The sequence below is a fragment of the Staurois parvus genome, unplaced genomic scaffold (genome assembly GCF_062004578.1).
Source record: "Staurois parvus isolate SC_StPar_1 unplaced genomic scaffold, SC_StPar_1.0 ptg000105l, whole genome shotgun sequence".
Classification (NCBI taxonomy): domain Eukaryota; kingdom Metazoa; phylum Chordata; class Amphibia; order Anura; family Ranidae; genus Staurois; species Staurois parvus.
The window spans coordinates 6,485,190-6,508,351 of record NW_028317901.1 but is presented as its reverse complement, the minus strand read 5'-3'; the positions used below and the strand labels follow the sequence as shown (position 1 = coordinate 6,508,351).

Below are 23,162 nucleotides of genomic sequence, written 5' to 3'. Positions count from 1 at the left end.
GGTCTACTTATAAAACACTTATTGCATGAATGTCAGAAGCATTCATGGAAGTTGGATGCAATGTCCCATATTTTTTCTAAGAGATTAATGCCGGTATTATCAGCTCCATCTAGTGGCCAAACTGTGGTATGGTTTTCTTAAATACCTCAATGAGTAAACAATATATTTTGGCCACTAGATGGAGCTGACAATACAGCTTGCGGCTTCACAGCCGGGTGCCCACTGCGCATGCGTGAAAAAGCGCTGCACTTTGTAAATGGCCCCGTAGTCTTCTGGGACCTGTCACGTGTCCCAGAAGACTACGGGGAGGGAGGGGGAGGACAACTTCTGCTTCTGATCGCCTAGACGATGGCATCGGAAGTGGGAGCGGGTACCTGTCAAATTCGGGTACCCCCCCCCCCCCCCCGCTCCCCAAAGATGGAGGACAAAGCATTAAAGCGAAACTTCCCCTTTTGGGTGGAGCTCCGCTTTAATAGGTACACCTGTTCAATTGTTTGAAAGCACAAATTGCTAATCAGCCTTTCTTCCTCATTCTGATGTTTGGTTTGAACTTCAGCAAATCGTCTTCATCACATCTAGATGCCTAAATGCATGGAGTTGCTGCCATGTGATTGGCTGATTAGCATTTGTGTTAACAAGCAATCGAACAGGTGTACCTAATAAAGTGACCGCTGTAAATGAATAAACGGTGATCATTGTAAGCACCCTGTCAGTGTTAAGGTGGTATTAAACCAAAAACAAAATATATTGCAGCTTATCACTCATTAGATGTTGGAGCTATATTAGTAACACACCTCCTGTATTACAGTGCCTCCATGCTGGATGAAGGAGCACAGGGGGCACCTTGGACAGCAGCATTCTCAGTCTGGAGGGAAGGGGAGTGTCAGGTGTACTAGCAGGTTTATTTATTTGTATTTATTTATTAGAGGTACAGCACAGTCAGTTTATGTAGCACTTTACATATACAGTATATTGCACATTCACATTTTGATACACTAACAAATTAAAGCCAAACTCCAGCTCACACTTTATAAGCAGCTACAGCAACAATTTGTTTTATTTTTGGGATAAAGGTTTTATTTATTTCAGGCACTTATATAGCGCCGTCAATTTACACAGCACTTTACATATATATTGCACATTAACATCAGTCCCTAACCCTCAAGGGGTGTACAATCTAAGGTCACTAACTTACATTCATACATACACATACTAGGGCCAATTTAGACAGGAACCAATTAACCCACCAGCATGTCTCTGAAGTGTGGGAGGAAACTGGAGTACCCAGAGGAAACCCACGCAGGCATAGGGAGAACATGCAAACTCCAGGCAGGTGGTACTGTGGTTGGGATTCAAACCAGCGACCCTGGTACTGCCATGCAGAAGTGCTAACCATTTAGCCACTGTGCTGGCAATACACAGGTTTTACATGCATAAATAAAAGCTGATCATGGTAAGCCCCCTGTCAGTGTTAAATAGTGTGTCTCATCCCATGGATACATCTGGAAGAGAGCTTTTTTAAAAAAAAACAAAAACAACAGTCTTACTGGCTGGATCACCAGATGAAATTAGAAGAAAGCAAATCTATGAAAGTAAATGAATGCAGCCATTACATCTAATGACTGGTAAGCTGCAAAATAATAAAAGTTTGCTTTTGGTTTTAATACTACTTTAATGGTTTGTCTCAAACTCATGTACAAAACGCTCTATAGGAGTATTTTTCCGGCCAAGGGGACTAGCATTTTTTTTAATCCCAGTGTACATGGACCCTAACTGCTACATCTGCAGGACAGCTTGCTCTGGTAAAGGAAGATGACAAATACCAGATTTATTGGCTGGATCACCAGGTGAGCTGCAGCATAGAAAATGTTTGTTTTTGGGTTTGCTTTAAAGAGGAACTAATGTTCCCAATACTTACCTCTACTCTTAAGGTCTGAAGTCCCTCGCCAGCATGTTCTGCCTGGCTTCTTTCAGGTATACAGCTGTTTTCATTGGTCAGCACCGGATGACACCAGTCCCGTGCATGCCAGGAGTGCAGTCATCCCAGCATGCAGGATCGTGCGCTGGAATATAAATTGGGCTGTGCACGTGCAGCTCAGTGTACATTCTAAAGCAGGCAGGTGGGTTTATTTGACTACAAATGGACTGCTGAGGGTTACACCTGTGTGAATTTCAGAGACAGCAAAGAAACCTCTTCTGCTGACTAATGCAGGCCATAGATGGGTCGAAAATCGGCCGATTTTTTGGACGAAAATAAAACCGGCCGATTTTCGGATCGTTAGTGGGCGATTTGGTCGGCCGATTTTCGGTATTTTGGCCGGTTTTTTTTTCGGTAAAGTTGGAAAAAAATCGACCGATTTTGCCGATCGGCCGATTTTCGCGGCAATTAGTGGGCGAATCGACCGATTTTTTACCGATAAAAAAACTGCGCATGAGCAGTGACCTGCCAGAGGAAGACAAAAAGAAGAAAAAGAAGAAGAGGATGAAGAAGAGGATGAAGAAGAGGATGAAGAAGAAGAGGATGAGGATGAAGAAGAAGAGGAAGAGGATGAGGATGAAGAAGAAGAGGATGAGGATGAAGAAGAAGAGGATGAGGATGAAGAAGAAGAAGAAGAGGATGAAGAAGAAGAAGAAGAAGAAGATGAGGATGATGATGATGATGATGAAGAAGAGGATGAGGATGAAGAAGAGGATGAGGATGAAGAAGAAGAAGAGGAGGAGGATGATGATGAAGAAGAAGAGGATGAGGATGATGAAGAAGAAGAGGATGAGGATGAGGAAGAAGAAGATGAGGATGAAGAAGAAGAGGATGAGGATGAGGATGAAGAAGAAGAAGAGGAAGAAGAAGAGGATGAAGAAGAAGAGGATGAGGATGAAGAAGAGGATGAGGATGAAGAAGAAGAAGAAGAAGAGGATGATGATGAAGAAGAAGAGGATGATGATGATGAAGAAGAAGAGGATGAGGATGAAGAAGAGGATGAGGATGAAAAAGAAGAAGAAGAAGAGGATGAGGATGAAGAAGAAGAGGATGAGGATGAAGAAGAAGAAGAAGAGGATGAAGAAGAGGATGAGGATGAAGAAGAGGATGAAGAAGAAGAAGAAGAGGATGAAGAAGAAGAAGAAGAAGAGGATGAGGATGAAGAAGAAGAAGTAGGATGAAAATAAGAATAATTCCAGTCCAGCAAAAAGTGTCTCTGCAGAGAGCTCCGCTATTTCTGACAGTTCTCTGACAGTTCCTTCACATTTACAGCGGTTGAAACATTGTATCTATTTGTTTCCGAATAAAAACATCTGTATCCTAAATGGAAATAAATAGATACAATGTTTCAACCGCTGTAAATGTCAAGGAACTGTCAGAAATAGCAGAGCTCTCTTCAGGGACACTTTTTGCTGGCTGTAGAAGGGATGAAAATCGGCAGACTTTTTTTACCATTGATGGCAACGTCGGCCGCTTGAACGACCGAATTTTCGTTTTTTAAAAGAAAAATCTGCCGTTTTTCTCCCCATCTATGGCCTGCATAAGCTTTGTTTTTTTTTTTTGTTTTTAAATATATTCTTCAGATTTTTTTTAACATTAAAAAAGTCATTTTAACATATATGTTTACATATAATTGTAAATGCATTCCAAAAATGTAGATTTGTATTTTTAAAGATATTCAGTATATTTGAAATTTATTTATATATTTTATTTTTCATATATTTTGTAACAAAAACGCATTTCAACATGCAGTATGTGTGTGTATATGTATATATATATATATATATATATATATATATATATATATATATATAATTTTTTTATTGAAATATATTTTGAAATATAATGAATATGGCCAAAATATATATTTTTAAAATATATTTCAAATATATTTTTCTTCCATGTGGGATACCTCCAATAAACTCAGTATGAAAAGCTTAAAGTGTTACGAAACCCACAACAATAAAATCAGTCTGTATATGCAGTAAAGCATGCTTGCTATACTCATTGTGGGACCTAAGGGGTTAATCCTCCGTATTGTGTAAATAGGCTGTTTTATTCTTTCTTCCCTGCCTCTCTTCTTGTTCAAATGTCCACCTGATAGGACAGACTGAACCCGTAGTCACATGCACATGCTCAGTTTAGTGTGTGTTGCTAGAGAGGTTTTTTTTTTTTTTTTTTTTTGGGAGAGTGCATGTGATCAGCACAGGGCCAATCAGTACTGTCCAGATAGAGGTAAGGGGTTCTGCATCCTCCTAGAGCAGAAAAAAATTCCTTCTACAAGGTTTAACCAGTGCTCTGCTGAAGTCAGGAGACTGCTGTAACTGCTGATGAGAAAAGGTATTTAGCAGTTTATATTTACTATAATAATTGCATTTCCATGTTCTGTGTGCTGTGGGAGACCAGATACAGTGTTTGCAGGATCCTGGATTTAGTAACACTTTACGTTTGGGGATGGTAAATACAGACAAACAAATTACTCCTCCATTGAACCGTTGAAAGGGCCACTTTGACTAAATATCCCCGGTGTGGTTCTGGCAGAGTGCCGCAGGTCCCCCATGTAAACACTCCTGTAGTAACTCCATGGGTATTCCATGGGGCCAAAAACAGTTAAATGTGCCTAAAACATATAAAGATCAGCCCCTTAGAGAAGGGATAACCCATGAAGGGGAAGAGGAGAAAGAAAGAATGAAAGTGCGCTCTCATCTCACCTTGGATAGGTAGACTGTCTGAATTATGGGGAGTCCGGCACATATCTGATCCACAGACGCTAACTTTTAATTTTTACAAAAACAACTGCAGTTCTGCTTTAGGTCCACACCGAAGCGTTTTCCGCAGCGTTTTGCAGAAACGCACTACAGTCCATTTAACATGATTTCCTATGGGACAGGTTCACATTTCTGCGTTTTTGGAAAGGGTCAGGGACTTTTTTTACCCCCGGTTCACATATATGTGGCCGTGTGAGCCGCGTTTTTTTTCATTTGAATGGACTCCCGTGCCTCATGACAAACAGGGAAGTCCCTGCACTTCTTCTGAAAACGCAGCCCGCACAGGAACCTCGGTTCCAAGTACGGCTACGTTTTCCCGTGTGGGCAGCGTGCCATTAGAACAAATGGCATCCGCCCACGGGTCCGCATCCCTCTGTGTGGGTGGTGTGGCTGCACGGATTTTCGTGCGGATCTGCAGCAGCACCACCCGCACAGATGTGAACCAAGCCTTAAACCCGTTTTTGCGGCGTTTTGCGTTTTAAATCTGCCTAGCAACAAGAAAAAAAAATGAAAACCCACAAAATGCGTCAAAACAGCATCAAAACGCATGTGCAAAGATGCAAAACGCAGTGCAGGAATGGATCAAAAGCAAACTGCATAGGTGTGAACCTAGCTGCTGTGCAATTGCAGCAGCTGTCCTGCAGGGAGCACAGACAGCCACTAGGTGGAGAGTGGAAATATGGGACAGCAAGCATGTCCAGTACATACGTCACTCACATTCAATAAAAAAACAAAACTTTATTCAAATGAACTTTACAGGAAAAATAAAAAGTATGTATGGGCAAAAATGCATTGTAGCTTCCCGTCCTATATTGTCCTAGAAATCATCATAAAAGTGGACGCTAGCCCTGAGCCCTCCTATCCAGTCACAGGCTGCCTCTGTATCTCTCTGTCATGTCTATCAGACACAAAGCCGCATATCACCCACCCCACGCCGTACATGTATCCCTGTATCACATACGTGGCAATCCCGTGCAAACTTTGGGTGGAAACTGTATTAATATATTTATTTTATAGCGGAGATACACACGCCCCTTCTCCCTGGTTCACCCAGCCTGGCGGGGGGCATGCCGGGAGTTGTAGTCTTTCCTGCCGTCAGGGTAAGGCTCTGTAGCGGCGGCTGGACTACGATTCCCATGATGCTTTGTGTCGGTGTACAGTCATGGGATGCAGCGCTGGGCGCAGGGTGAGTGGAGAGGCAGCTTCGGAGTGCAGGCAGTGTGGAGTGCTAGGGGCAGACTTCTGTATCGTGCAATGGAGAGGAGACTCTGCCTAGGGTGAGCTGCTTGAGGAAATGCATGGGGGTTACGTGTGCTGATATAAAGGCAATGTAACTGTCACCACAAAGCAGGAAGCAGATGTTTGTGTAGATGGGAGGTCACTGACAGATAGAAGATAAGAGAGGGGAAGAGGAGACATCAGTGGTGGAGACCTCAGAAGTCCTCAGAACTCCCCCACCAGGACATGGACCGCTCTGCAGGACACCCATGGTGACAGATATGCCAGGGGTGGAAGACAGAAGAGACAGCCAGGACAGAGCCACCCAAGACCCTATGACCTCCTCACCCACCGGAGAACCCACCAGAGAACCGCCGCCTAAACTTTGCGGGAGTTTGGCCAAGCTGTCTGGGAAGGGGCCCCTGAGGAGCTTCAAGAACCGCTGGTTTGTCTTTGACCCTCGCCGCTGCTACCTCTACTACTTCAAGAGCCCCCATGACGCCCAGTCGCTGGGGTACATAAGTATCGGGGATGCGTCGTTCAGCTATGACCTGGAGGCAGAAGAAGGCCAGTTTGAGATCCGTAGCTCTGGACGGGTCTCCATCCTCCGGGTAATCTGTCATTGTTATGTGGATAGATATTTGGCCATTGTTTGTCAACCTACAAGTTTAAAATGTGAGGCCAGTCCAAACTTTTTTTTTTGGTTTTGAAGGATTAGAACCTCTGTTGGGTTTTTGCTGCATACTGTGGCTTCATTAACCAGTTGCCCACCACCCCATGGCAGATGTTCTGCTACAGGATGGCTTCGCTGTGCAAAATCACGTAACTATACATGATTTTGCATTTTCGGGTAGTAGGCGCGTGCGTGCCACCCTACCCGCACTGCTATTGCCTCCTGAGGATGTCAATCACCAGGTTTCGGTCGGGACTCGGTGATCGTCGGCGAAGCTGAGAGGGGAGAGATCTGTGTGTAAACAACTCAGATCTCTCCTGTCAGCATGGACATGCTGCTTTCTATCTCTCTGCACAGCAGAGAGATGGAAAGCAGCAGGTCTGCTTAGTATAACCGCAGACAGCACACAATAAAAAAACACTCCCTAACACACAGTTAACCCTTTGATCCGGGACTCTGTGATCAATCTTTACTAAGCAGCAGGTCTGTTTAGTAAAACGGCACACAGTACACAATAAAGAAAACACTCCCCAACACATAGTTAACCCTTTGATCGCCCCAGATGTTAACTCCTTCCTGCTCAGTGTCAGTACAGTCTCAGTGCTTTCTATTAGCACTGATCACTGTGTCAGTGGCAGTTAGTCAGTTTCCACCCAGTGTCAGAATGCCTGCCGCAGTCCCGCTATAAGTCACTAACTGCCACCATTACTAGTATATATATATGAAAAAAAAAAATTCCAGTATATATGCTGCCATTTGTAGACGCTATAACTGTCACGGAAACCAATTAATATACACTTATTGGGATTTTTTTTTTTTTTAGCAAAGACATGTAGCAGAATACATTTTGGCCTAAATGTTTATTTTTTTTATTGGATATGTTTTATAGCAAAATTCAAAAATACGTTTTTTGGGTTTTTTTCTCAAAATTGTCAATCTTTTGTTTATAGCACAAAAATAGAACAGAAAGAAAGCTCTATTTGTGGGAAAGAAAGGACATAAATTTAATTTATGTACAGCGTTGCATGACCATGCAATTGTCAGTTAAAGTAACGCAATGCTGTGTCTCAAAAAATGGCCTGGTCAGGAAGGGGGATTTTGGGATAAAATGGTTGTAAAGGCTTAAGGTTTTTTACCTTCTTGAAGGTATAAAAAAGCCTGTGTGCAGCAGGCCCCTCTAATACTTACCTAAGCCCGATCCAGTGATGTGCACGGGAGCAGCGGCTGTGCCGGGGACATTGGCTCCTGCTACTGTTAATAACAGGCAGTGAGCAAATAAGGAGAGAGTGTCGGGGGAGCAGGTTTTGTCTGTGTATGAATGGAAACACAGAGCAGCGGCTCGGAAGTGAGCCTGCTTGGGTGCCCTCATAGCAAGCAGCAGGAGGAAGGGGCCAGGAGCACTGGAGGGGACCCCAACAAGAAGAGAATTGGGGCTGCTCTGTGCAAAACTACTACACAGAACAGGTAGGTATGACATGTTTGTTATTTTAAAGAGAAAAAAAATCTGCCTTTACAATAATTTTGACCCTAATTAACCTAAACACTATCCCCTCCCTCCTCCTAACACCATTGCTAACTAACCAGTGTAAAGCAAGCCATAGATTATGTGATTTTTCTTTCCTTCCACCAAAGAAAGAATATTGCTTGATTCCTTCCCACAGAGCTATTGTGTTTTGCTGGCTGGAAGCCTTCCTGGCTGGCAAAACTCAATGATTACTGCTAGCGGCTATAGCTGCTGACAGTAATCACATGTAAAAACTTTGACAGGCTAGTTGTACACAAGTCGATCAAATGACTTGGGTAAAACAGCCTGCCCATAGATAGTTCAAACCTTGGTCAGTCCCTGCTGTGCCAGCCGAGATTCGATCCATCTATGGCCGGCTTAAGAAAGATCTGTATACTTACTTAGTTTCTGCCTGCTCTGGCCCATTCGCATGATCGGCTCCCCTGTGTCAGCCAGCGTGGCTTCAAGAGAGAGAAGGTAGCGCTGTCAAAGGATTGATCCTTTAAGCCTTGTCCCATTGTCAAAAGTTAAATATACAATCCCTTTCTGTCAAGTGGTGGATCCCACACAATGATCAGGATTCAGGCTGCATCCTGAAAAAACAGCAGCTACCTGTGGCAGGAATCACAGGTGAATGCGAGCAGGTAAGGGCCAAGAGCATGGTTAGGGACAGATGATCATCCTTGGAAGCAATCTTTCAGTGTCCAGGGCCAGTCTCTAACTGCCAGTACTGGTTCCATGTGCGGTTACATGTAGCCACCTGTCATTTATTTGTATGCGCTTCCTGATCACAGCTGTTTGCATATTCCTGTGATTCCTGTCGCAGTTATCTGCTGTTCATTCATAATTGTGCAAAAGAAGCAATTTACCCTCCCTGTCATGGTGACAATGGAAGTGGATTTACCAAACAGAAAGTGACAGAACATCTACAACAACGACATATCAATAAAATGCTGAAAAGGGTTTTTGTTTTCCTCGACTAAAAAAAAATTAATTTCTCTATGTTCTGCTTTTGGAGTTTTTCCTCAACTTTTTGTCTGGTGGAATTGTTGTCACTGGGGCAGTAATGGGGGCAATTCTTTCTAAAGAATCGCCAAGGAAATTAAAACTCGACAAAGGTTCCCATCTTTTTCCACTCTATTCAAAGTTAAAAGAAAATTTTGGCTGGGCATACAATTTTAATTGCGACTTGACTATGTAGTTGTGTTAAAATGAATATTAAACCCAAAATCAGACATTTATTTTATTGCAGCTTACCAATTCTTAGTGTGAAGGCTGCATTAGTTTTCTCTTTTTAGACTTTCTTTCCTCTACTTTCATCTGATGGTCCAGCCGGTTGGTCTGTTATTTTCCAAAGAACAAACTTTCTTCCAGATGTATATGTTTACAGGGATAAGACAATAAATTTAAAGGATAAGTTCACCTATTGGACAAAAATCATAAATGCACATTTTTTTTTGCAGTTAAAAAAAGTTGCATTTAATATTTTTGTCCAAAGGAGCCTAGAAAGCATTGCACCAGCGATCAGTAGATGGCTGATGCCATGCAGGTCTCCTGCAGACCTGTCAGAATATCTGGTAGATGTACGGGATGTACGGCCAAGCATATATTCTGACAGGAAGCTTCAATGAACTACTATGGCTCTCCACAGCGCTATGGTAGTTCATTGAAAACTACAAGCCCACAGCCGCTAAGGCTGTCGGGATTTGCAGTTCATTCATTCACGGAAGTCTGTAAATGAATGATGCGGCCATGTGGGCGGAGTCCCGCACGGCTGCACTGTTTTCACATCTGGCACAGTATGGGGAGACTGCTCCCAGTATTATCTGTCACAGGGGAGGGGGGGGGGCGATTACAGCTGCGGCTATGGGAACTTGTTACATGTTCCACCCTAAAAATGGATGTAACATGTTCCAAAGGTGAACTTATCCTTTAACAATGACTGGGGTGCTTACAGTGATCAGCTTTTATTTATGTAAAACCTTTATCATAAAAGGAAAAAAAAACTGCTGTAATTGATTATAAAATGAGAAGAAATAAAAAAAAGAAAACTAATAATGCAGCCACCACATTGATGAATGATTAGTAAGCTGTAATATATTACATTTCTGGTTTTGCGTTTAACACCACTTTAGGTTCCATTCATAGCATATTTTTAAAATGTTTTATTTGTAATTGTTTGATCCTGTTATCAAGAGATAAGTTTTGGGTTTATGTTTTTTCTGAAATCATACTTACCTAGGTGGGTGCAGCATTGGTCCTCAGTTGGCTCTATGGCCTAGTTCTCACTGGCTTTGAAAGCAGGTGTTTGGGGGGCGTTTTTAATGCTCCTCAAACACCTATGCAAATGATACTATGGACATCACACAGTGAAGCGTTAGCGTCGTGTCGCTCCAAAAGTGAATCAGCGAAGGAGAAAAATCACTTATTTACAAAATTTTATAACAAAAACTAAGAAAAAACTTTTTTTTTCAAAATTTTCAGTGGTTTTTGGTTTGTTTAAGAAAAAATAAAAAACCCAGAGGTGATTAAATACCACCAAAATAAAGCTCTATCTGTCAGAAAAAAATGATAAAAATTTCATATGGGTACAGTGTTGCATGACCGCACAATTGTCATTCAAAGTGCAACAGCGCTGAAAGCTGGAAATTGGCCTGGGCAGGAAGGGGGTATAAGTGCCCTGTAGGCTAGTGCCTGCCTTCACCCCACTGTGCTGTTTTTCCTGCACATGCAAGGGAATTTTTATTCTGCAGTTTTGCATAAAAGGGTATGTTTATTAGTTTATGGCTGCTTGTAGAACTTTCATGAACTGGATTAGTGTCCATTTATGTGTTCTTGTGGCTTTTTTAATTAAATATAATTTTAACATTTATTAGCTAACTAAATATAATTAAGGAGTTAAAGTAGTTGTGAAGCCACTGTCCTAAATACAGGAGCACACAGCATTTAAACTGACCATGTTCGCATTGATTGGCTTCTGTGCTTAGAGTGGTCAGTTTACTACCAGGAAGAAGGGGAACTGGCAGGATCAACCAAGTATTAGATGTTGGATCTGCAAAAAATAAAATGACACATTTGAATGAATAAACACAGTTTTAAGATTTAAGGTGACAGAGTATTACAATTTAATTTTTTAGGTAACAAGCACTTTAAATGTGACTCACAAGCATTTCATACAATTTTGGAGAATCCAGAAAAGGATGTATTGTATATGTACCCCTTTCTTACAGGGAAGAGTGTGACTGTGCAAGACCGGAAGTCTTGTAACAATAGCCTCTTCTTGGGAATAATAAGCCAGCTTGTTGCACTTAGTTGTGTAAAAATAAAATACATTCAGTTGATTACATAAAGTCATTTTGAGACTTAATAGCAAACAGTTACAAGATAGATATTGAACTTTAAAGGACATTGCAAAATCATTGTGCATTCTTAGGGTCAGGCGAATTATGAAAGACATCATTTTTTTACAGTGAGCAAACAGGAGTCAGTTCCTGCTCCTGAGTACATTTACTTAGTGAGAAGTTCATGTAGGCATACAAGATATGTCTTTGTTACCTTGAAAGAAAAAAAAGGAATATCCGAAGGCTGCAAATATCCCTTAGAGTCAGAAAAGATTTTATATTAGAAAATCAAATTGCTTCCCTGGTTTTGAAAGATTTTTGTTCGGATTTGTATTCAAGGGTGTTTTCTGCAGTGGCACGCTTTTTTGAGCTCCTTGTAGGGTATAGGATCTGAACACATCATTCAGAAGCCGAGGTGGACCTCTTCAAGGAATACAAATGACATATAGTTAGGTCCATATATATTTGGACACAGGCACAATTTTAGATTTTTTCAGGTATTTACCAGAACATATTCAAGCTATTGTTATATAATGGATATGGGCTGAAAGTGCACACTCTCAGGTTTAATTTGAGGGTATGTACATCCAAATTGGAGGATGGGTTTAGGAATTACGGTTCTTAAAGCAGAGTTCCATTCACTCTGTAAAAAAAATAAAAGTCAGCAGCGACAAAAACTGTAGTTGCTGACTTTTAAAAAAACAGCCACTTTCCTGTCCCACGATCCTGCATTGCCCCCGCCGCAGCCCGTTTCACCGGCTGTCCTGTATTCCAGGCTCCGGCATCTTCAGTGTGGGCACCCGGCTATGACAGCTTGCGGCTGCACAGCCAGATGACCACTGCGCTTCATGAATGGTCCTGTCGTCTTCTGGGACCTGTCACGTGTCCCACAAGACTTTGGGGAGGGAGGGAGGGTAGGAGGACAACTTTGTGTCTGTTCGCCTAGGCAATTGCAGCGGAAGTGGGAGCGGGTACCTGTCAAATTCAGTGGGAGCGGGGGACCAATCTTTAAAGCGGCACTTCCCCTTTTGGGTGGAACTCCGCTTTAAGAGTAGCCACCCCCCCCCATTTTCAAGGGACCAAAAGTAATTGGACAAATGTATATAATCATAAATAAAATGTTAATTTTTAATATTTTGTTGAGAATCCTTTACTGGCAATGACTGCCTGAAGTCTGGAACCCATGGACATTACCAGAGACTGGGTTTCCTCCTTTCTGATGCTTTGCCAGGCTCTAACTGCAGCTGTCTTCAGTTGTTCTTTGTTGGTCTTTCTGCCTTTTAGTTTTGCCTTCAGCAAGTGAAATGCATGCTCAATAGGGTTGAGATCAGGTGATTGACTCAGCCATTGCAGGATATTCCACTTCTTATCCTTCAAAAGCTCCTGGGTTGCTTTTGCAATGTGTTTTGGATCATTGTCCATCTGTACTGTGAAGTGCCGTCCAATCAAATTTGCTGCATTTGGCTGACTCTGGGTTGACTGTATATCTCTAAAAACTGCAGAATTCATCCAGCTGCCTCTGTCTTCTGTCATATAATCAATAAACACCAATGACCCAGTGCCACTGGAAGCCATGCATGCCCATGCCATCACACTGCCTCCACCATGTTTTACAGATGATGTTGTGTGCTTTGGATCATGAGCTGTTCCAAGCCTCCTACATACTTTTTTTTTCTTCCCGTCATTCTGGTACAGATTAATCTTAGTTTCATCTGTCTAAAGAATGCTTTTCCAGAACTGGTCTGGCTTTTTTAGATGTTTTTTGGCAAAGTCTAACCTGGCTTTTCTATTCTTTAGGCTTATGAATGGTTTGAGCCTTGAGGTGAACCCTCTGTATTTGCTCTTGTGAAGTCTTCTCCTGATTGTAGACTTTGACAATGATCACCTCCTGGAGAGTGTCCTTCACTTGTCTGGATGTTGTGAATGGGTTTTTCTTTACCATAGAGATTATCCTGCGATCATTCACCACTGTTGTCTTCAGTGGACGTCCATGCCTTTTAATGTTGCTGAGCTCACCAGTGCGTTCTTCTTTCCTCAGAATGTACCAAACTGTTGATTTGGCCACTCCTAATGTTGCTGTTATCTCTCTGATTTGTTTAGTTTTTGAAGCCTTACAATAGCCTGTTTCAAATGCATGGACAGCTCCTTTGAATGCATGATGTAGGTTCACAGCAATAGATTGTAAATGCAAATACCACACTTGGAGTCAACTCCAGACCTTTTACCTGCTTAATTGTTTAAGAAATAACAAAGGAGTAGCCCACACCTGTCCATGAAACAGTTTTTGATTCAATCAATTACTTTCGGTCCCTTGAAAAAAGGGGGGGTGGCTACTCTTAAGAGCTGTAATTCCTAAACCCATTCTCCAATTTGGATGTACAGTGGGGATTGAAAGTTTGGGCACCCCAGCTAAAAATTTGTATTAATGTGCATAAAGAAGCCAAGGAAAGATGGAAAAATCTCCAAAAGGCATCAAATTACAGATTAGACATTCTTATAATATGTCAACAAAAGTTAGATTTTATTTCCATCATTTACACTTTCAAAATAACAGAAAACAAAAAAATGGCGTCTGCAAAAGTTTGGGCACCCTGCAGAGTTAATATCTTGTACTGCCCCCTTTGGCAAGTATCACAGCTTGTAAACGCTTTTTGTAGCCAGCCAAGAGTCTTTCAATTCTTGTTTGAGGTATCTTTGCCCATTCTTCCTTACAAAAGTCTTCCAGTTCTTTGAGATCTCTGGGCTGTCTGTCACGCACTGCTCTTTTAAGGTCTATCCATAGATTTTCAATTATGTTGAGGTCAGGAGATTGTGAAGGCCATGGCAAAACCTTCAGTTTACGCCTCTTGATGTAATTCCCGTGGATTTCGAGGTGTGTTTAGGATCATTATCCATTTGTAGAAGCCATCCTCTCTTTAACGTCAGTTTTTTCACAGATGGCATCAAGTTACCATCCAAAATTTACTGAAATTTTATTGAATCCATTTTTCCTTCTACTCGTGAGATGTTCCCTGTGCCACTGGCTGCAACACAACCCCAAAGCATGATTGATCCAACCCCATGCTTAACAGTTGGACAGAGGTTCTTTTCATTAAATTCTGCGCCCCTTCTTCTCCAAACGTACCTTTGCTCATTCCGGCCAAAAAGTTCAATTTTAACCTCATCGGTCCACAGAACTTGTTTCCAAAATGCATCAGGCTTGTCTATATGTTCATTTGCAAAGTTCAAACGATGATTTTTGTGGTGAGAACGTAGAAGAGGTTTTCTTCTGATGACTCTTCCATGAAGACCATATTTGTACAAGTATCTCTTTATAGTGGAATAGTGTACCACAACTCCAGTGTCTGCCAGATCTTTCTGGAGGGATCGTGCAGTCAAACGTGGGTTTTGAATTGGTTTTCTCACAATCCTGCGAGCTGTTCTGTCTGATATTTTTCTTGGTCTTCCAGATCTTGCTTTAACTTCCACTGTTCCTGATGATTGCCATTTCTTAATTACATTCCGAACAGAGGATATTGACATCTGAAAACGCTTTGCTATCTTCTTATAGCCTTCTCCAGCTTTGTGAGCGTCATCTATTTTCAGTTTCAGTTTTCTAGACAACTGCTTAGAAGAACCCATGGTGCTGATTGTTGGGGCAAGGTCAGATGAGTCTGGGCATTTAAAACCTTTGAGATTGACATCACCTGGTCTTCCCAGACGATCATTGAGAACAATCCATGACACTGGCAGGTCTCAGCTTTGCCAAGGGGGCAGTGCATGCTATATATTCTGCAGGGTGCCCAAACTTTTGCAGACGCCATTTTTTTGTTTTCTGTTATTTTGAAAGTGTAAATGATGGAAATAAAATCTAACTTTTGTTGACATATTATAAGAATGTCTAATCTGTAATTTGATGCCTTTTGGAGATTTTTCCATCTTTCCTTGGCTTCTTTATGCACATTAATACAAATTTTTAGCTGGGGTGCCCAAACTTTCGATCCCCACTGTACATACCCTCAAATTAAACCTCAGAGTGTGCACTTTCAGCCCATATCCATTATATAATTATAGCTTTAATATGTTTTGGTAAATACCTGAAAAAATCTAAAATTGTACCTGTGTCCAAATATATATGGACCTAACTGTATAGTCCTTTGAAGGTCTAGATTAGGGTTTCTCATAGTGCACTGAAATGAAAATTCTGATGCCAAAACTGAAGATTCAGAATGCACTTGGCCACAAACCGAAATGTCTGCGAATGTGGGGATGGGATGGGGAGGCTCTTTTTTTTTTTTTTACTTTTAGTGTGTTTTTTTTTTTTTTTTAAACTTGTGATTTTATTGCTATCATTTAAGGGACCATAGTCCCCATGTGATGGCATATAAGTGACAGGTTGTCTTTTTTTGGGGGGAGCAGTGTGTGCAAGGAGGTAGCAGTGTATACAGTGAGGGAGCAGTGTGTACAGACAGGCTCCCTCACTTACAGGCGCTTAATGTCATTGCTGGTTTTTAAATGCAATTGCTGGCTTTTTTTTCTTCTTCACTTTATAGCTCCGAGAAGTAGCTGTCATTTACCTCCCTACTAAAGTAAACAAAGGGGTGGGGTCACAGGGTAATGTCACTTGGTGACTCTGCCCCTTTGTTTACTTTAGAGGTGGGACACATGACAGCTCCTTCTTGGAGCTATAGGAAGAAAAAAAAAAAACAAGAAATTACATTTAAAACCTGGCAATGACATTTAGCTCCTTCAAGTGAGGGAGCCTGTCTGTACACACTGCTCACTCACCGTATACACTGCTTACCTTCTCTCCTGCCTTTATCAACTTTTTCTTAGTTTTTGTTATAAAAGTTTGTAAATAAGTGATTTTTCTCCTTTACTGATGTGTGCTAATGAGGCTGCCGTGATGGGCACTGATAGGCTGCACTGATGGACACTGACAGGTGGCACTGATGAGGAGGCACTGGTAGGTGGCATTGACAGGCATCACTGATGGGCACTGAAAGGCAGCACTCATATATGGCACTGATAGGCGGCACTGACTGGCACTGATAGGCGGCACTGATTGGCAGCACTGATAGGTGGCACTGACTGGCATTGATAGGTGGCACTGATGGGTGACACTGAAAGGCAGCTCAGATGGGCGCTGATATTTGGCTTTGATGTGGCACTGATGGGCACTGAAATCTAGCACTGATGGGCACTGGCAGGTGGCATGGATGAGCACTGAGAGCTGGCACTGATGGACACTGACAGGTGGCGCTGCTGGGGCTACACTAATCATCAGGGCACACTAATCATCAGGGCACACTAATCATCAGGGCCCTGATGATCAGTGTACATGTCCCCTCCGAGGAATGCCAATTACCGGATCTCCTCTCGAGCTGTCAGCGTGACCGCTCACGGGGAGAGAAATGCCGATAACCGGCATTTTCCTGTTTACATGTGGCATTTCCGTGTTTACATGTGATCAGCTGTGATTGGACACAGCTGATCACATGACCGAGCCGACCTCTTCGGCTCTTTCCGTTGATCAGTGATCCACTGTGTCCGAGGGACACAGCTCATTGCCCGTGCTGCGCGCTCCAGGAGCCATGCATGCACGGTTAGAATGGGAAGACGTCATATGACGTCCTCCCAGAACGAGAGAACCGCCTTGCGCCCGTCATATTACTATATGGCGGGCGGGAGGCGGTTAAAGCTGAACTCTCTACATAGAAACTTTCCTTTAAATATATAGCCACAAAACCTAAAGATTTTGTGTACCAAATGTCTTTTGAAACCCAGATATTACCTTGTAAAAGTAGCAGTGACATCATCACTGTGCTGTACATAACCTGTGTAGAAAGCAGAGCCGTGGAAGGGGCCCAGCAGTCCCTGCACACTACAAGCTGCCTGCGGAAATACAAGGGGGGTAAAGAGAAGACCAGTCACTCCTTATTACTGGAAGCTCCTACACTGGGGCAGTTGTTCACACTGGATTGCTTCACAGATCTGGAAGAAATACACAAAGTACACCAAGATTCAAAGAATACACTTGACTTGTACTTTTTAGACTATTTGCTTTAAACAAAACCTAGAACCATAGCGGGGATGACAAGTTAAAATCTGGAACATCCTAGTTGTCTGGTTAATATGCTGATCAGTATTGTTAGGGTATTTATTTTGCTTACAGAATGTTGGATACTGAGAAAGTTGGTGTTCCCCTGTGGGCTCTATACTCTGAGCTAGATATTGGGACCACTATGTTTTCCATGCATTTCCTTTTTATCTTTTTTTATCTTGAAAGTTTTTTTCAGTTTTGAATAAAATGCATTTTATTTTTTGCTTACCATAGTTGCTTGCATATAGGAAATCGCTTTTCTTGGCAAGACCAGGGCTCCAGTCCCGGAGAATCATGTTTTAGTGTACTCCTGTTAACATCCTGATATATAGTCTGAAGCCTTTGTCGGTCTGGGTAACAACCTTTTCTTGATCTGTCATAATTGAAAATGGCATCCCCGTTAACTACAGTATATGTTCCATTGACTTGGCATTGTATGAACTGAAGTAGTGCAGTTGTCACTGCCAGGGGTCAAACCCAAGCTAGCACTTCTGAAAGCCCCCCAGGAGACCATTAACAGACAGTCTTGCCAAGTTGCCGCAAAGTTTATCCTGTGGTTCCTTTGTGGTCTCTCCAGTTGGTGAGGAGGTCCTGTGGTCTTCAGGGGTTTTTGGACTACTGAGGGAATCTTCCTCTTTTTTTTTTTTTTTTTTTTTTTTTAGCTTTCCTGATAGCCATCACCTTTGTCAGAGGTGCCACAGATTAAGTGCAATTTTCTTCCTCTGTTTTCTGACTTCTTGCTAGATTCCTTTCCAAGATGACCATGGACTGTAGATCTGACTTATTCAGTGGTTCTAAATGGAACACTAGATTGTTGACATTGTTGCTTCCATGAGACATTGTGTTCATTCGGCAGCTTATTGTTTGTGTTTGTTCCATCACAGACCGAGTTAACTCCTTCATGGTCACACTGCTTTAACAGGGTTCTCCATGAGTCTTTTGACATCAAGCATCTTTTGTTTTCTCTGCTCTCTCTTAAAGTGATACTAAAGGTCTCGATTTTTTTTGTCCTAATAATAAAAACATGTCATACTTGCTCTGTGCAATGGTTTTGCACAGAGCAGCCTGATTCTCCTTTGTTTAGGGTCCCCCATTGACACTGCTGGCCCCTCCCCCCTGAGGAGTGCACCCAGAGCAGACTGCTTGTTGGTGGGCACTTGTGCGTGCTCTCTCTCGAGCCGCCTCTGTGTATCTATAAGGTACACAGAATGTGGCTAAATCCCACTCCCAGCTGCCTCTTTACTGGCTTTGATTGACAGCAGTGAGGAATCCAATGGCTTCCGCTGCTGTGTTTCAGCCAATGAGGAGGGAGATACCCGGGAGAGCCGCTGCTCTTGTGCACATCTCTGGATCGAGATTGTGCTAAGGTAAGTATTGGGGGGAGGTGAGAGCTGCACACTGAAGGTTTTTTTACCTTCAGCCTTTAGAACCACTTTTTTAAACACACTGTAAATGTGGTCCTAGTGTCTACCTCAGTTGTGTACTATAGAGAAAGGAGTTGCTTTAGCCTGGATACACATATGTGTGGACCAGTTTTGACAACCCCAATTTAGCTCCCTCCAGTGCAACTTTGTTGATCAGTTCAAGTACGATTCAGGTGTGAATTGTCAAAGTGTATGAAATTGAAAATCATATTAGACTCTTTTTGAAAATGCGCTGCGGCCAGCCCCACATATGTGAACCGGCTTCATAGAAAAGTCTACGGGTTCACGTCATGCGAATCACGAGCAGTTCAAAATGCATCCAATTCACATACACCAGGTAAAATAAGTATTGAACACGTTACCATTTTTCTCAGTAAATATATTTCTAAAAGTGCTATTGACATTAAATTTTCACCTCGTCAGTAACAACCAATGCAATCCATACGTACAAAGAAACAAAAAAAAAATAAATTCAGAAATGAAGTTATGTGTAATAAAATGGAATGACACAGGGAAAACGTATTGAACACGCTAACTGAAATTTATGTAATACTTTTTACAAAATTTCTTATTGGTACAGACAGCTTCAAGACGCCTCCTATATAGAGAAACATGCATTGCTCAGGTGTGATTTTGGCCCATTCTTCCACACAGTCTTCAAATCTTGAAGGTTCAGTGAACCTCTTCTTCTATGAACTCTGATCTTTAGTTCTTTCCATAGATTTTCTATTGGATTCAAGTCAGGTGATTGGCTGGGCCATTCTAGCAGCTTTATTTTCTTTCTTTGAAACCAACTGAGAGTTTCCTTGGCTTTGTGTTTGGGATCATTGTGTTGCTGAAATGTCCATCCTCTTTTCATCTTCATCATCCTGGTCTATGCCAGATTTTTATCAAGAATGTCTTGGTACATTTTTCCATTCATCCTTCCTTCAGCGATATGAAGTTTACCAGTACCGTATACTGAAAAACCACCCCACACCATGATTTTCCCATCTCCAAACTTCACTGTTGGTATGGTGTTTTTGGGGTGATGTGCAGCGCCATTTGCTCTTCAAACATGATGTTTATTATGGAATCCAACAACTATAATTTTGATCTCATCTGACCAGAGTGTATTCTCCCAGTATTTCATAGGCTTGTCTAAATGTTGTGCAGGAGACTTAAAGGATACATTCACCTTTTGGGAACATGTTACACGTTCTACCTGTTTTTAGGGTGGAACATGTAACATGTTCCCATAGCCGCTGCCACACCTGCTTTCCCCCTCCCTATGACAGATAGTACGGGGAGAAGTCTCTGCGTACTATCTCAGATTTTAAAACAGCGTGGCCGTGAGGAGATTTGCCCACACGGCTGCGTCACTCATTCACTGTGAGTTCTGTGAATGAGTGCCTACTAGTCCAGGTAGCCTTAGAGGATGTTGGCTTGGAGTTTTCAATTAACTACCACGGCACTGTGGAGCACCGTGGTAGTTCATTCTGCCATAATATCTGTCCATAATTCTGTCATAATATCTGCTTGGCCATACATCGCGTACGGCTAGCAGATATTCTGACAGGTCTGCAGTAGACCTGTATGGCATCAGGGATCTACTGATCGCTGGCGCAGTGCTTTACAGGCTCCTTTGGACAAAAATAATAAATGCACATTTTTTTTACCTGCAAAAAAATGTGCATTTACTATTTTTGGCCAAAAGATGAACGTATCCTTTAACCACTAGCCTACAGGGCACTTATACCCCCTTCCTGCCCAGTTCAATTTTCAGCTTTCAGCGCTGTTGCACTTTGACAATTGCGCGGTCATGCAACACTGTACCCATATGACATTTTTATCATTTTTTTGTGACAGAGCTTTATTTTGGTGGTATTTAATCACCTCTGGGTTTTTTATTTTTATTTAAACAAACCAAAAACCACTGAAAATTTTGAAAAAAAAAAGTGTTTCTTAGTTTTTGTTATACAATTTTGTAAATAAGTGATTTTTCTCCTTCACTGATGTGCGCTAATGAGGCTGCAGTGATGGGCACTGATAGGCTGCACTGATGGACACTGATAGGTGGCACTGATGAGGAGGCACTGGTAGGTGCCACTGATGGGCATTGACAGGCATCACTGATGGGCACTGAAAGGCAGCACTCATATATGGCACTGTTAGGCGGCACTGATTGGCAACACTGATAGGTGGCACTGACTGGCACTGATGGGTGACACTAAAAGGCAGCTCAGATGGGCACTAATATGTGGCACTGATGTGGCACTGATGGACACTTGCAGGTGGCATGAATGAGCACTGAGAGCTGGCACTGATGGACACTGACAGGTGGCGCTGCTGGGGCTACACAGATCATCAGGGCACACTGAGCATCAGTGCTCTGATGATCAGTGTACATGTCCCCTCTGAGGAATGCCGATTACCGGCTCTCCTCTCCTCACGAGCTGTCAGCGTGACAGCTTGAGAGGAGAGAAATGCCGATAACCAGCATTTCCCTGTTTACATGTGATCAGCTGTGATTGGACACAGCTGATCACATGACCGAGTCGACATCTTCGGCTCTTTCCGTGGATCGGTGATCCGCTGTGTCCGAGGGACACAGCGCACCGCCGATCGCCGCACTGCGCGCTCTGGGAGCCACGCATGCGCGGTTAGAATGGGAGGACATCATTTGACGTCCTCCCAGAACGAGAGAACCACCTTGCGTCCATCATATTACTATGTGGCGGGCGGGAGGTGGTTAAACGAGCTTCAACATGCTTTTTCTTCAGCAAAAGAGTCTTGCGTGGTGAGCGTGCATACAGGCCATGGTGGTTGAGTGCATTACTTATTGTTTTCTTTGAAACAATTGTACCTGCTAATTCCTTGTCTTTCTGAAGCTGTCCACAAATGGTCCTTGGCTCTTGGACAACTCTTCTGATAATTCTTTTCACTCCTGTGTCAGAAATCTTGCAAGGATCACCTGGTCGTGGCTGGTTTATGATGAGATGATGTTCTTTCCACTTCCGGATTATGGCCCAACAGTGCCATCCTTCTGTAACCATTGCCATCAGTCTGTTTTGCAACGATAAGGTTGCGAAGGTCTTGTGAGAGCTCTTTGTTTTTACCCATCATGAGATGTTTGTGTGACACCTTGGTAATGAGACACCTTTTTATAGGCCATCAGTTGAGACTAAACCAGCTGATATTAATTTGCACTGACAAGGGGCAGCATTCCTTTCTAATTATTGATTGATTTCAGCTGGTGTCTTGGCTTTTCATGCCTCTTTGTACCTCCCTTTCTTCATGTGTTCAATACTTTTTCCCTGTTCCTTTCCATTTTATTACACATAACTTAATTTCTAAACGTATTTGTTTTCTTTGCATGTATGGATCCCATGGGTTGATACCGACGTGATGAAAATGTCATGTCAGTAGTACCCTTAGGAATATATTTACCAAGAAAAATGGTGGCGTGTTCAATACTTATTTTAACCGCTGTATATGTGAACCTGGGCTACATCAACCTGTAATGTCTCTCAGTGAATTCCAAGAAAGTACATTTTTGCATTGAGTGCAAAAGTCACTTTCACGATAATAGAGAGAGCTCATCATAAGAACTGGTTTATTTTGAAATGCAAGACAAGTATTACAATTATCATCCTTCTTTTTTTTAGGCTTCTAATAAGCAGGCCATGGCCTACTGGTTACAGGAATTGCAGCAGAAACGCTGGGAATATTGCAACAGCCATGGTACATCAAAGAGAGACAGTATGCTGAACACTGTGGCTATAGAAGTCCCTGCTGGACTGGTGGCCAAGGAAAGTATAGGTAAGAATATGTCATTATTTACTTTAAAATCACTAATGCTGTGATTGCTTTCATATCAATATATGGAATTAGGTTTTATGTTGAAGCCATTTATTTGGATGAAATTGGTTTTGGAGGTTCAAGAAATAATCTTGTAACTTTTTCAGATTTGTTTGTCAATGTTATAAAGTTTCTTTACATAGCAGTTTATAGCAGGTGTATCTATTTTTGTTTCTGAAGGTATTGCTTGTCTTAAACTGCTACCCAAAGTGATCTACAAATGGCAGTCCACTTATAGAGTCTAGTTTTATGTACACAAGAATGATCTGGTCTCCATGTGGTCTTAAAGCAGTATGAAACCCAAAAAACAGTAATATATTGTAGCTTAGCAATC

At 42.2% G+C, this 23,162-nt stretch overlaps 1 protein-coding gene across 1 annotated transcript in view; it reads left to right on the top strand.

Annotated features, from left to right (window-relative positions):
- The first annotated feature begins 5,911 nt into the window (after positions 1-5,911).
- Positions 5,912-23,162, top strand: part of TBC1D2B (TBC1 domain family member 2B) — an 88,047-nt gene continuing 70,796 nt past the window's right edge. The window contains exons 1-2 of the mRNA XM_089671450.1: positions 5,912-6,575; positions 22,636-22,789. Of these exons, the coding sequence (XP_089527576.1) occupies positions 6,234-6,575; positions 22,636-22,789 (496 nt within the window). The 5' untranslated portion in view covers positions 5,912-6,233. The remainder of the gene's footprint in view (positions 6,576-22,635; positions 22,790-23,162) is intronic.